The 15,626-nt window shown below is 42.0% G+C and overlaps 1 protein-coding gene across 1 annotated transcript; it reads right to left on the bottom strand.

The window, feature by feature from the left end:
• Positions 1-46: 46 nt before the first annotated feature.
• Positions 47-7,327, bottom strand: clcnk (chloride channel K). The gene is made up of 20 exons (XM_059527845.1): positions 7,213-7,327; positions 6,573-6,732; positions 6,334-6,465; positions 6,005-6,133; positions 5,399-5,538; positions 5,220-5,297; positions 5,029-5,104; positions 4,770-4,895; positions 4,455-4,539; positions 4,219-4,320; positions 3,825-3,909; positions 3,562-3,726; positions 3,380-3,449; positions 2,712-2,816; positions 2,366-2,582; positions 2,063-2,196; positions 1,728-1,798; positions 572-652; positions 386-472; positions 47-245 (listed from the first exon to the last, which is right to left on the bottom strand). Exons 2-20 carry the CDS (start codon positions 6,727-6,729, stop codon positions 207-209), a joined length of 2,079 nt encoding a protein of 692 aa, XP_059383828.1. The 5' UTR covers positions 6,730-6,732; positions 7,213-7,327; the 3' UTR covers positions 47-206.
• Between the last annotated feature and the right edge of the window lie 8,299 nt (positions 7,328-15,626).

Here is a 15,626-nt window from a genome sequence, read left to right as displayed (position 1 = left end):
TACATTGGAGACAATTCATCCCTGTTGTACTCTCCTAAACTGCTGCTTCATTTCAAAAGATTCCTTTATTATTCCACTATGAATAATTATTCACATAATGACCTGAGTTAAATCACCAGCAGATCAAATGTTAATCAAAATGGCAAGCACAGATTGATGCCTGTCCTAGGTGTGTGATTCTGACGTTTGAGTTAATTGTCCATTCATCAGACTTCCTTCGCCATCTCTTCGATTATTTTCTTCATCTGAAAGAAAAATGAAGGGGTCATAAGAACATCCTAAACATACATATAGTCAGTGTGAGCGGTGTATTCATCAGTATTTGTTTTGTGTATGGCTGTATGTGTGTGTACAAGTTTGTCCTTGTGCAGACTGCTCTTATCACCTCTTTCCATGTGATGACACCACACAGCCGCCCCCTCTCCGTTATAAACAGACGCTGCTCACCCGTGGCACTCATGATGCAATGAGCCTGACAGAACACACAAACACACATTATTTAGAGAAACACAGGAAAAGAAAACATACACATAATGTGAAGTGAATTAGCTACCATTTATTCTCACTGCACCTGCTTTACAGTGCTTTCTGGCGTCAGATGAAGCCGCACAGGTTGAACAGAACATACTTCCTCTAGCTGTTTACATAAATCCTACAAGAAAAAAAGATTTAGTGATGACGAGAAGCAGAAACGGTGGTGTTTCAGATTCTTGAAAGTGGTTACATTAGATAACATTAGATACTTCAATAACTAACAATGTTCAGCAGATTTTTCATAGCATTTATTCAACTTTGTTAATGTTAGTTAAGAAAAACAGAAGAGTTCACTGTTCAAATTCAACTTTATTGTAAGGTGTTACCAAAATTACTATATAAATAAAAATGTCATGCTTTTAAAATAGTCTCGTATTCTTCAGTTCATTTGCTTAATTCCTGACAATTTGATCATCATTTTACTTGCCCTCATGCTTTTCCCTGTAAAATACTGATAAGTTCAGTCACAGTTTTGCTTTATTTTTTATTTTTTTAATTATAGTTTCATATTCGAACCTTGATTACCCCGCATACTTATCCAAAAATCAAAATACTGTCATTCATTACAATTGAAAATGTTGAATAAAGTCCTATTCAAAAAAAGTATTCTCGTAGCTTCATAACATTTCAATTAAACCAATGATGTCAGGTGTACTATTTTAACAATGTCCTTACTACATTTCTGAGCCTTGCGTTGCTGTCTGTGCAGGGTCAGAAAGCTCTTGGATTTCATCAAAAATATCTTAATTTGTGTTCCGAGGATGAACAAAGGTCTTATGAGTTTGGAATGACATGAGGGTGAACCTTACGCATGTCTCACTACTTAGTTACATTATGAAAGAATGTGTTTCTATGGGACAAACTGAAAATTTTGTCATCTTTTACTTTCATGTCATTCTAGACTTGTGTACTTACTTACTTCTAAAGATATTTTATAGATTGTTACAAGTGTTTATGGCCTGTATAATGCAAGTCGGTGGGGACCAAAACCCCAATGAACTTGTATTTGTATTTTCAAAAAAAAAAAAAAAAAGATGCAGAGTCATTAGAAAAAACACTGCAGTCATGTGCGAGACATTAAAAATCAGATAAACTCTACACAATGGTCAAAAATGTTGATCGTTGTTTTTATAATTTTTTCAATAACTTTGCAAAATTCTTGTTATGACTCAGCACATTATGAGTTCAATTACCTCATTTCTATGCTGATGCAGATGCTCCCGCAGCTGTGATTTGTTGATTGTACCCAGGAGAATAGGGGAGCCTGGGAGACAAGAGAAAAAGTCAAAGACATGGCAAAGCCAGAGCTTCAGACTGTCAGACTCATTTCATTCAATAGCACCATCATTGTACTGTACTGGAACATTATCTTGAGTGTTTCTACTTATCAGCACACAATCATTTGGCCTTTGGCCTTTATTGGCACACATTTCGTTGGCTTTCACTCTCTTCTGTCAAGCAACAAGGTGCCATTAAAGTCAAAGTGGTGCAATTGTGTCGTTGAGCTGGTGTTATTCGTTTGACTCACCGTGAGAGTCCACCACAGGAAATTCATTGTCTGCGCTTTCGTTTAGGATGTGCTTCAGACTCGCCAGTGTCTCTGTTCTCTCCAGAACAACTCCTGCTGGAATCACAAACTGCTTGATCTGAACACTGGCCAACCTGTAGGAGAGCGTTCATGGTGAAAACAGTTTACTATCCAGCCATGGCAGCCTTGATTTCTCCCCTCAGAATCTTGATTTGCAGGCTGTGTCATCTCAAGAAAAATGCAGTTTAATTTAAAGTCATAACACGGTGGAGCCTGAAGGCAGACGAGCAGATGTTAACTCACTTTGGACAAGCACGGATGAGAGATGGCAAGTGTGGGAGCTGCTTAATAAGGGATATGCCATCGTAGAAAGATGGACGGTGCTTTGCCCGAGCCACAGCGTTGGATACCAGCGTGGCAATCAGAGCGGGCACGGCATGAGAGCACTGGCCGGTCATTTCCAGAGCCAGTAGTGCAGGAGAGAGAGTGTGTGTCACAGCACCTGAGAAGGCAGCTGCTCCTGTACACAGACACATGCACAGCAAAATATGACCCCATCAATACATTTAGACAGGCCTTATCATCTCTGTGAGCCTGCTGTGTTGATAATCCCCCATCAGAAAGTTGACATGATAATATGTTTGTTTACCTGCTAGCGCATAACCACCCGGGTTTATCAAACCCTCTGCTGATGAGATTCCATCTGAGAGCAGATAGGCCGAGACCTCGCCTACCAAACGCCCCACCGCAGCACCTAAAACAGACAAATGCTGTTTCAATGGGGCTTTTTTCAAATACCTTTTGTTCTGGATTCACCGAAAACTACATTTGGTTAAACTACTATTTAAAATAATGCATTATAAACTATTATAACCATATTTTGCCAACTACCATTGAGTGTAGATGGCTGAAGATATTTAGCAGAACAAAGGATTTTATTTCATTTTGTGTCATTTATTTGTTTCATTTATTTTACTTAAATGAGTTACAATACTTGAATTGTTATATTTTGTTATTAGTTATTTAATTTGAATTATTTTTATTTTCTAAAAAACATTATTTGATTTTTCAAATACATGGTTTATAAAATGTTTATTTTTGTACATTTTTATTTTTGAATTTTTATTTAATTTTTCAAATATTCCAATATTGCTATTTATTTGTTTCAGTATTGTATCGTATTTTATTTACAACACATTTATTTTACAACAAATCATAATAATGACTTTGCATTTTGCATTTGCATTTTAATTACTATTATAAATTTGTTTGTTTGTTTGTTTGCATATAGTATGATATGATGATCTAATTACCTACCGTAAACAAATACTGGCATGAAATAGCCAGCAGGTAAAGGCAAAGTACAAGCCACGACCAACAGCCCAACCTTACAGAGAAATCATGAAATCAGCTTATGAGAATTTATTAAACTCTTGAACAAGAAGTTTATGTATTGCTACTTATTTGCAACTTTAAACGTAATACTCATTTTATTTCACCTTCGCGGTAATGAAAAGCCCTAGTGTTTGGAAGTAACTTTTGCCAGGTGGGTTCCATGCCTGCCAGAATGTTCTCTGAGGTTCTAGCAGGGCAGATGCATTCTGGGAAACACTGTACCAGGAAGTGCCATCTAATAATGAAGTAAGAAGCTGCTTCATTGTGAGCTGTTAAAAAAACAAGGAGAAGTTGAAAGTAAATTCATCAACAGTGAGCAGATAAGTCTGATATACTGCCAATGTTCTATAAAAAGGACTATCCTCACCTCAGCAGCTATGAAATGTCCCGCCGAGTGATAAAACGTAAAGCAGGCGAGGAGAAATGCCACTATGGCTGAATAAAGTGACTTTCTGGATAAGATTACGAATACAAACAAGAGGCAGCTCTGGGTTAGATCACAACAAATATCTCCAGGCGTCCAATCAAAAGACAAACATCTGCTGTCAACATACAGCGGTGTCCATAAATCTGAGACCATGTTGCAAATCTACGATTAAAAACCTAATGTGAACCTAGAAATAGCATATTTTATGAATGAAGACATAAATATTTAAAGTTACACATTGCTATTCTGAACTGAATTCTATTAAACTAAAAAGAAAGTCTTTCCAATTGTTCAATATGATTTCCAGTCTGTGGGAATAAATCTTTCATCTCACTCTGTTGTCAGACGTCTGCTGATGGGTTTGTTTGTTTTGACAAAACGCAGAGCCCAGCGATGACAGAATAAATAAATACAGCTGAGAATACTGCAGAACAGCCTGAATCAGAGGAAAACATAATCAGAACAATTACTGCTTTGTGAATGCTAACAATATAATCCAACCCCTGAGGTAACAGATATAAGTAAGCGGTATTTAATTCACTACTGTCCATCACCAACATGAGAACTTACCCGAGCAGAGCGAAAATAAATATTTCAAACGGCTGGTAGGGAAGATCAGAAGAAAAGCTGGTTTTAAACAGGGCCTGGATGGTTTCTGTGGACATACATCAAAGAAATATTTAATCAGTTCCCTCATATATCAATTTAAATGAAACCAGATTACATTAATGTGATATGATATTTTCAGTTCAATCATATCTAAATCAAATTCATAGCATCCCACAAGACTATCTGATGGCCTTAGAGCACTGTGGTGGATGAGATTACTATGAAGATACCATAAGCATCCGTTAGGGGGCGCTGTAGGTAGAGTACACCTCTCACCTTGATCTGAACTACAGACAGAAAGCAGTCTGAAAGTGATCGCACCGCAAGCCGCTGCAAAGAAGCAGGGACAATAATTTCTGATTGAATAATGAGTCCCCATCACTTCTATACTGAACAGAACACCTGTGACAATGAAACAGAGATACATAAACAGGGAAAGGTCAATTGACAGACTGATAGACTGATGGGATTCAGTAATAACTTTGTGTTTGTTTACTACTAAAGGATAACACGGACCACAATGACGTTAACTCACCGCTGACTGGAGCCCCAAAACAGCTCGCGACACCCACCGCTGACGCCACAACCAGCATTTCTCCTTTAGCTGCTCTCTGGATTAACGGAGCCATTAGCATCAGTAGCCTTATATACAATTTCAGTTTGGTTCTCTTAATGGAAAACGCAAGTGGGCTGCGTGGTTCATGTATTAAAGTGCTGGTCAGCTACCTGTTTTCCACCACGGCAGGAAACATGCAGGCGACTCATGAACGCACCCACCATGATAGATAAATGGACAAATGGACCCTATTGAGATGATGAATTGTATTGCAAAAGGTCAATATATTCAGAACGCCCATTTATCCATAAGCTCCACATTCTCATTTGCATGTAAGGTAGGTTCTTACCACTTTGCCGAGAAACACTGTGCTGCCCGAAGCTAGTGTGCATATCAGGCCAAACAGTTTAGCAAAGAGATTGGAGAGGGACAGGTAATCTGGCATGTCCATCCCTAAGAGAATAGCCCTCGCCTCAGGAACACCAGAGCCTGAGGGGTCAAACACATTATGGATGGCAGATGCACCAGACAGCCCTTCTCAAGAAATACTCCTCATTTATGATTAAACATGTCTGTTTTTAATAACTTCTAATAACTTATGTCTATTTAGAACTGTTTTTGAGCCAAATGGATTATATATATACTGTATATGTAGGCTATATTTAAAACATAGTGGTTGAAATCACTTCCATCGATCTTATTTCATTATTATATCATTATTATGATTTATTTTGTTTTATTTATTTATTTTTTTACAGTTTTTGGATTATTCACAGCACATCATATATTAATTATATTTAACCAATTAAATAAGGTAGGCCTAACTGGAATTTAACCTTTTAAATTCAGTTAATATATTTACTTAAAATAATAATGGAAAATACAATAATAGTACCATGCAAACTGATGCCCCCATTTTTTTTTTATACAGTGTACAAATGAATATCTAGCTGACCTGCAGAGAATGGGCAGATGCTGTGGGCGAAGCTGGTGGACAGAGCACAAAGACAGGCTGGGTAAAGCGTCCAGCAGAAGAACTGCAGCAGGTGGTGACCCTTCAGACATCTGTACAGCCATTGGTGAGCTAATAAGAGAGAAGGACACGGGCTGAGGTTTAACAATGTGCGAATAAATGTAAGAAGGTAAGGTAAGGTCTGTTTTTGAAAGACCTTGCCACACTCAGCTGCTAGAATGCTTCAGTGCTCAAACAGTTAACTGCCAAACTTGAATCTGTTTGTAAATTGTGTACGAATAATTTTTGAGTGACATGGTGGAACCGCTCACCATTCAGCAGCTTGGCTACAGTCATATCCATGAAGAAGCTCATTAGAGCGGTGATGATCCCTAACAGGGCATAACAGTACCACTCCATGCTAGCAAAAGACACCAGAACCTTCTTCACATACAGCACACACTCTGCCCAAATGAAAATAACATAAAATAAAAGAGGATAATTGAGAGTTTACAGCACTGAGGCTTGATAAAGTGAGCTCATTGATGCCGGAGGAAATGATCCACCTCACCTCTGATTCGTGACCGCGATTCTTGCCATGGTTTCCATGAACGCCTATTAGAACTGATTAGCTTTTCCTCTGCCTTTTCTTGGTCTGTCTTATCTTCATCGATGCACTGTTCTTCATTTTCTTCAAGACGCTTTACATTTGCACAAGTCTCATCCATTGTCTAAAATGCAACATGTGTGCTCTTATTGAAATTTTAGAGATATTTTGGTGAATATTGGTGACCGAACAGTTGATTGATATCCAACTGTTTGTTTACCAGCATTCTTCATTGATATCTTTTTTTTTTTCTCAACAGAAGAAACTCAAACTGGTTTGGAACAACTCGATGGTGAGTAAATGCTAAAATAAAGTGATATGACAACGCTGTATGACAACCACTCACTGTGCTATTAATCCACAAACTCTTATTAAAAGTACAGTTATAGCAGAGCTAAAATACTAAAATAATAATCATTATTTCACGTCCACACATTTGTCATTTTTAGTGAGTTGCCATGTAAGAAGCAGGATACTGTAATGTCCAACTGACTGCACATTATTCTTAAAAATGAGAAAACATATACTCCGAAATATTCCGAATGATTTAATGGCAACCCAAAGTCATTTGAAAACTGAAAAATACACTTTAAAGAGAGCTCACCTTTCAGCCCGTTGACTCATTCCACATGAAAGACCATTGAGGTCAGAATCAGCTCTGGCGTTACCAGATGTAACTTGAAAGGAAAATTAAGCTTTAACTTATTTATGGTGCATGTCCTCTCCTGCTCGCCTCTGGGCAGCCACTGAATTGGAACAATGTGAAATTCATATTATATTCACAAATGTCATTGAGACAAAGAAAGTTGTGGCCTTTTGGAACTTTTAATCAGGTAGTTAATGAAATGACCTGTGATGTGTTATGAATCTTTGTTGTTAAGGCAGAGAGAGCAGGAAGTGAAAGAACCCGACTGACCATTAGAGTTGTCATCAGGACTGTTATAACCCTCGCACACTTTAATAAGCCCTGGCAACATTTCTTAACAGGTTAAAAGAGAAGCATGAATTATAAAGTGTACCAAGCTTTTCTCACGTGTTGCAAAATTTAGAATGTGATTGCCTCCTTATATGGTCTCTATATGAACACTTTGATTCACACTGCATTAACCTCAGTTCAAGGTGAAAGCAATCACACACACACCACACAAATTATTCACTTGACTCAATGTTGCACACAATCCTTCATCTTCACGGAGCTTCCTCATTTCACACAGAATTTCCAAATCACACAGTGCTGTGATGGAAATGCTAAATATTATAATTTCATCATGCAACAGTGCATTCCATTAAGCTGTTTCAGACAATAAAAACAATAATACATAATTTGGGTCCTGTATTTAACAAAAGCAGTATCTCAATGCTATTTTATCCCTTACAAAACTGAAAAAATATAATGAATTATATGAAATAATCCATTTCCATTTATGTTAAAATAGTGCTTTTATTTTTCAATATACAGGTCCTTCTCAATAAATTAGCATATTGTGATAAAGTTCATTATTTTCCATAATGTAATGATAAAAATTAAACTTTCATATATTTTAGATTCATTGCACACCAACTAAAATATTTCAGGTCTTTTATTGTTTTAATACTGATGATTTTGGCATACAGCTCATGAAAACCCAAAATTCCTATCTCAAAAAATTAGCATATCATGAAAAGGTTCTCTAAACAAGCTATTAACCTAATCATCTGAATCAACTAATTAACTCTAAACACCTGCAAAAGATTCCTGAGGCTTTTAAAAACTCCCAGCCTGGTTCATTACTCAAAACCGCAATCATGGGTAAGACTGCTGACCAGAAGGCCATCATTGACACCCTCAAGCAAGAGGGTAAGACACAGAAAGAAATTTCTGAACGAACAGACTGTTCCCAGAGTGCTGTATCAAGGCACCTCAGTGGGAAGTCTGTGGGAAGGAAAAAGTGTGGCAAAAAATGCTGCACAACGAGAAGAGGTGACCGGACCCTGAGGAAGATTGTGGAGAAGGACCGATTCCAGACCTTGGGGGACCTGCGGAAGCAGTGGACTGAGTCTGGAGTAGAAACATCCAGAGCCACCGTGCACAGGCGTGTGCAGGAAATGGGCTACAGGTGCCGCATTCCCCAGGTCAAGCCACTTTTGAACCAGAAACAGCAGCAGAAGCGCCTGACCTGGGCTACAGAGAAGCAGCACTGGACTCTTGGACAAATTTTGCATGTCATTCGGAAATCAAGGTGCCAGAGTCTGGAGGAAGACTGGGGAGAAGGAAATGCCAAAATGCCTGAAGTCCACTGTCAAGTAACCACAGTCAGTGATGGTTTGGGGTGCCATGTCAGCTGCTGGTGTTGGTCCACTGTGTTTTATCAAGGGCAGGTTCAATGCAGCTAGCTATCAGGAGATTTTGGAGCACTTCATGCTTCCATCTGCTGAAAAGCTTTATGGAGATGAAGATTTCATTTTTCACCACGACCTGGCACCTGCTCACAGTGCCAAAACCACTGGTAAATGGTTTACTGACCATGGTATTACTGTGCTCAGTTGGCCTGCCAACTCTCCTGACCTGAACCCCATAGAGAATCTGTGGGATATTGTGAAGAGAAAGTTGAGAGACGCAAGACCCAACACCCTGGATGAGCTTAAGGCCGCTATCGAAGCATCCTGGGCCTCCATAACACCTCAGCAGTGCCACAGGCTGATTGCCTCCATGCCACGCCGCATTGAAGCAGTCATTTCTGCAAAAGGATTCCCGACCAAGTATTGAGTGCATAACTGAACATAATTATTTGAAGGTTGACTTTTTTTGTATTAAAAACACTTTTCTTTTATTGGTCGGATGAAATTGCTAATTTTCTGAGACAGGCATTTTGGGTTTTCATGAGCTGTATGCCAAAATATTCAGTTTTAAAACAATAAAAGACCTGAAATATTTCAGTTGGTGTGCAATGAATCTAAAATATATGAAAGTTTAATTTTTATCATTACATTATGGAAAATAATGAACTTTATCACAATATGCTAATTTTTTGAGAAGGACCTGTATAAACTGCAATAAATGTATGGACTATGTATTAACACACACACACACACACACATATTTATTTATTTATTTATATGTATGTATAGCAATGAATTATAGAAATTATATATAAATTATATGAATTATAGAAACGCACTATATTCTTTTATATGTAATAGCTTTATTGAAACACTCAGTTAATACTTTTTTGTCAGAATTTCATTTATGAAAACATGTGATGGTAAATAAGAACAAAAGCATTTACTTAGAACAAATATATATATATGTATGTATTAATATACTGTTGCAACTCAGTGGGTTGAAAATAGATTTGACGTAACTTTAAGGATCAAGTGATATAATATGTGGAAATATATCACATTATATTACACATCACATTATATGCTAAATCTATTTTTAAAAAGAATAATAAATTATTTGCTGTCAAGGGAATAAACATGTAAATGACTTAAAGTCAGGGGATTCCAGTGTTAAACTGTTTTTCTCATCAGCACAGACTTGTGTTCTGTGTGGAGTGAGTGGAATCTAGTGATAATGTAAAGTTTACACTTGCAGAAAGCTTTACAATAATTTTGTAAATTATTAGTTCATCATTAACAAATCACTTAATAAATGACTTACAACTGAACGGTATTATAAAGTGTTACCCTGCCCTCTGAAATTTAATTCATAGTCACGGTGATCTGCAACTACTGATAATAGTAATAATAATGATAATGATTCAATTCAAGTTTCAATTCAAGTTTATTTGTATAGCGCTTTTTACAATACAAATCATTAAAAAGCAACTTTACAGAAAATTACTTTTCTACAATATTTAGTAGTAGCTTATAAGTGGTGACTGTCAGTTTGTGCGCGTATGACAGGATTTTTCAGAAAAATGAATACAAGACGTAGTCAGCCAGACGATGAACACTATTAACAGCAATTATTATATGATGCAGTCAAACTTGTACCGAGAGAATGTGTCTGAACCCAGAACATTATCAGGAAGGCTATTCCAGAGTCTGGGAGCCAAATGTGAAAAAGCCTACCTCCTTTAGTGGACTTTGCTATCCTAGGAACTACCAAAAGTCCAGTGTTTTGTGACCTTAGGGAGTGTGATGGATTGTAACGTGGTATAAGGCTAGTTAGGTATGCAGGAGCTAAACCATTTAGGGCCTTATAGGTAAGTAATGATAATGATTCAGCGGGATCTGATCCACTTCGCTCGGCTCTCGTACAGCAGGGAGTTTTAATAGGGCAGCATGCCACCCAGCTCAACACCACCGCGCAGGATGTGGACGCTCTTAGTGCCCGAGTCTCCGAACTCCTCACACGGGTGGATAGCCTTCAGCGAGAGGCAACGAGCCGGGGGTCCGTTCTTCACACCGGTATGTCCCACTATTCCGAACCCCATGCCAACAATCCGCCGGTCTACGATGGCGATCCTAAAGAGGCCAAAGTTGCTTACGTCCTTACACTTCTTTTGGGCCGTGCCCGCGAATGGGGAATTGCCGTATGGAGATCGCGGGTTCCTTGTTGTGCCACCTTCGCGGATTTTAGTCAAGAGATGGCCAAATTGTTCGATCGCTCAGCTCAGGGTGAAGAGGCGGCGGCCCAGTTATCGCGACTGTCGCAGGGGAGGAACTCTGTCACTGATTATGCCATCCAGTTCAAGACGTTAGCCGCGGCATGTGGCTGGAATGAGAGCGTGCTGCGCGCTTGTTTTCTTGAGGGGTTGGACTTCGCCATTGCTGATGAATTCGTGGCCATAGAGCTCCCGCGGGAATTGGATAATCTTATTAATCTCGCACTCTGTGTTGAGGGCCGTCTCAGCCGCCGCCGCAAACAACGGCAAACTCCTGCTCCGTGGCGCCACCTAGAGTCCTCTTCAGCCAGTTCAGCCAGCCGACAGCTCTCGGAGGAGGAGCCCATGCAGTTGGGTCATTTACGGCTTACACCACAACAGAAGCAGGAGCGTCTGTCGTCGGGGGCGTGCCTATACTGTGGCAAGGGAGGCCACTTCGCCGTTCAGTGCCCGTTAAAAGCCAGGGCCCACCAGTGAGGTGGAGAGTTCTGGTGGGCACGGTTCTCAGTTCAAGCTCTCCAGCAGCACGCACTCAGCTGCCGTTCCAGCTCTCTTTCCAGAGTCAGTCTCACGCTGGACTCGCCCTTGTGGATTCAGGGGCTGAGGGGAACTTCCTCGATGCTGCTTCCGCTCAACGTTGGAAAATACTGCTTATTCCTTTGGTTAGTCCCGTATCAGCATGGTCATTAGCGGGCTGTCCCCTTACCACCATCACCCATGTCACACCCAAAATTAATCTTCATATTGCTGGCAACCATTGTGTGCAGATTGAACTGTTTATCATTGATTCCCCTAAGGCTCCTTTAATTCTGGGACACCCGTGGTTACATAAGCACAATCCACACATTGACTGGGTCAGTAATTCAGTTTTAGCCTGGAGTCAGTCTTGTCATGGGTCGTGTTTGGGTGCTGCTTTTCCTCCTGTCTCTGTGACTGGTGTTCCGGCGGAGTACCATGATCTTCGGGCGGTCTCCAGTAAGGCCCGGGCCACCTCGCTACCTCCGCATCGCCCCTACGACTGTGCCATTGATCTTCTCCAGGCTCTTTTCCGCCTAAGGGTCGTTTATATTCCTTTTCGGGTCCTGAGAGAGAGGCCATGGACAAGCATATACGTGAGTTACTTCAGGCTGGGCTCATCCGCCATTCCTCCTTTCCCGCTGGTGCAGGTTTTTTCTTTGTTCAGAAGAAGGACGGCTCCCAGTGCCCCTTTATTGATTACAGAGGTTTGAATGACATTACTATTAAGAACAGGTCCCCCGTACCTTTAATGTCTTCTGCTTTTGAATTATTGCAGGAAGCTCGGGTCTTCACCAAGTTAGACCTGCACAACGCCTACCACTTGGTGCACATTCGGGAGGGGGATAAGTGGAAGACGTCGTTTAGCACCCCTTCGGGACACTACAAGTACTTGGTTCTTCCGTTTGGTCTTACCAATGCTCCAGCCGTTTTCCAGGGACTCGTCAACAGCGTGTTGGGTGACATGATTAATCAATTTGTCTTTGTGTATTTGGATGATATCTTGATTTTCTCCTCTTCTCTCCAATTACACACCCAGCATGTCAGACGGGTTCTCCAGCGGTTGCTAGAAAACCAGTTGTTTGTCAAGGCGGAGGAGTGCGAATTCCACGCTGAGTCTGTTACGTTCCTTGGCCACATTATTTCTACGGAAGGGATCAAGCCTGATCCTGCTAAGATTGAAGCTGTCGCCCAGTGGCCAGTCCCTGATTCCCGGAAGGCTCTGCAGCGTTTCCTGGGTTTTGCCAACTTCTGCCGGCGATACATCAGGAATCTTGGTCAGATCGCTGCACCACTCACTGCCTTAACCTTCACTAAGGTGTCCTTCAGATGAAACCGGGAGGCGCAGGTAGCCTTTGACAAGTCCCGTTTTGTTCTGTTGGTTCCAGATCCTGAGGCCCAGTTCATTGTCGAGGTTGATGCTTCGGACGTTGGGGTTGGCGCAGTTCTATCTCAGCGTTCCCTCCATGATGGGAAGCTCCACCCTTGTGCGTTCTTCTCTCGCCGTCTCAGCCCTGCAGAACGTAACTACGACATTGGCAATAGAGAACTGTTGGCGGTACAATTGGCCTTGGGTGAGTGGCGTCACTGGTTGGAGGGGTCAGTGCAGCCCTTCTTGGTCTGGACGGATCACAAGAACCTTGAATACATCCGTTCGGCCAAGAGGCTGAGCTCGCGTCAGGCCCACTGGGCGCTCTTCTTTGCCAGATTCAACTTCACCCTCTCGTGCCGGCCGGGATCTAAGAACACCAAACCCGATGCCCTCTCTCGCCTGTTCGGTGCCCCGGGGAGGGAGTTCGCGGCCGAGGCCATCCTTCCTAAGGGGGTGGTGGTTGGGGCTCTTTCGTGGGGTATCAAGCAGCGAGTTGAGGAGGCCGGTCGAGGGGTGCAGGTGCCGGGAGAGTGCCCGGCGGACACAAGACAAGGGGGTGAGGGGGGGTGGGACGACTACAAGCAGGATTAAGGGGGGAAGAGAACACCGGCTTGACCCTGGAAACATGAAACACCGGGTGAACCCGACCAAGAGTAGGAGGGAGCTTGAGCCTGATCACCACCGGACTAACCACCTTGGTGATGCGGAATGGCCCAACGAATCTGGGTGCCAGCTTACGAGAAGGCGCCCGGACAGGCAGATCCTTGGTAAAAAAGCCAAACCCGCTGACCACACACATAGGCAGGAGGAGAGGTCCTTGAGTGGGGTCATGCATGGCCGCAGATATTAGACAGTTTGTATTGGCCTGCCCCACATGTGCCCAAAGTAAGCCTGTCAATCGCCCTCCTGATGGTCTACTGAATCCTCTCCCTATCCCTTCCCGCCCTTGGTCACACATTGCCCTTGATTTTGTCTCTGGGCTTCCCCCGTCGAAGGGTAACACTGTAATTCTCACGGTGGTGGATCGCTTTTCCAAAGCGGTTCATTTTATCCCCCTGCCCAAGCTGCCCTCTGCCCGGGAGACCGCCCAACTGGTGGTGGATCACGTCTTCCATCTCCACGGGTTACCGGTGGATATGGTTTCAGATAGGGGTCCCCAGTTCGTCTCCCGGTTCTGGAGGGAATTTTGTAGACAGATTGGGGCCTCTGCAAGTCTGTCTTCAGGTTTTCATCCCCAGACCAATGGGCAGTGTGAGTGGGCCAACCAGGATCTAGGAAGAATGCTCCGCTGTCTAGCATCCAACAATCCGAGTTCCTGGTGCCAGCAGCTCTCCTGGGCAGAATACGCTCATAACACCCTTCCTGTGGCCGCGTCAGGTATGTCTCTTTTTGAGTGTGCTGTTGGTTATAACCCACCTCTGTTCCCATCACAGGAACCCGACGCAGTGGTTCCATCCGCCCTGGCTTTCGTCCAGCGCTGCCGTCGCACCTGGGAGAAAGTCAGGAGGATTTTGGTCCAAACCTCTGGCCGAACCAAGACTGCAGCCGATCGTCGCCGGTCCTCTCCTCCTGTATGGTCAGCGGGTTTGGCTTTCGGGGTTGGCCTCAGGCTCCAGTGTCTTTAGATGTTTTCTCTGCCTCCTGTTCTCACAAACTCAGAGCTCCTAGAAGCTTCCAGCTGTCATTCCTCCAGTCTCGGCTGTCATACGAACTAAACTGTGGAACATTACTTATCTGCTTTGACTCATCTGCTTCGACTTCTCATCCCCTCACTACGAACTAAACTGTGGAACATTACTTATCTGCTTTGACTCATCTGCTTCGACTTCTCATCCCCTCACTACGAACTAAACTGTGGAACATTACTTATCTGCTTTGACTCATCTGCTTCGACTTCTCATCCCCTCACTACGAACTAAACTGTGGAACGTTACTCATCTGCTTCGACTTCTCATCCCCTCACTACGAACTAAACTGTGGAACGTTACTCATCTGCTTTGACTCATCTGCTTCGACTTCTCATCCCCTCACTACGAGCTAAACTGTGGAACGTTACTCATCTGCTCTGTCTCCTCTGCTTAAATAAAGCACTGTGTAAACCCGCAACTGAATCCAGCCTGTTTTTCCTGACAATTTCAGCTTATGTGATTATTGGAATTGATTATTGATTATTTTGGAATTGTTTTGTCCCTGCTGACAATTCCAATCTGTTACTCCTTGAGGGGTGACTGGATCACAGGCTGAATATGTGTGAAATGTCACAATAATAATCCTTCCCTCCCGCCATGACTGATGAGTGGCTACCATCTGTCATTCTGCATTCTGTTCATTCTCCCTGTCAATTTCCAATTGTTTTCTCAGATGGGTCCAGACGCCGGTGGTTTTTATACAATCAGTCGCAAATGCAAAAAAAACAAACAAAACAAATTATATTGAATAAGGCGTGTGGATGCCACAAGGCTATTTAAATGCATTTTCATTCTCATCTCAGCTTTTATTATTGTATGATTTGTTTTGGTACTATAATTTGAGACTCAG

Source organism: Carassius carassius, chromosome 37, assembly GCF_963082965.1.
Source record: "Carassius carassius chromosome 37, fCarCar2.1, whole genome shotgun sequence".
Taxonomy (NCBI): domain Eukaryota; kingdom Metazoa; phylum Chordata; class Actinopteri; order Cypriniformes; family Cyprinidae; genus Carassius; species Carassius carassius.
The sequence above is the reverse complement of the archived record's forward strand: the minus strand, read 5'-3'. Positions and strand labels throughout refer to the sequence as shown.

Excerpts from the sequence above, each read along its gene's own strand:
- clcnk (XM_059527845.1), bottom strand. The coding sequence starts at position 6,729 with ATGGATGAGACTTGTGCAAATGTAAAGCGTCTTGAAGAAAATGAAGAA. Across the intron at positions 3,727-3,824 it reads GACATTTCATAGCTGCTGAG|CTCACAATGAAGCAGCTTCT; the intron begins GTGAGGATAGTC and ends TTTTTTTAACAG. Across the intron at positions 653-1,727 it reads TGCATCAGCATAGAAATGAG|GATTTATGTAAACAGCTAGA; the intron begins GTAATTGAACTC and ends TTTTTCTTGTAG.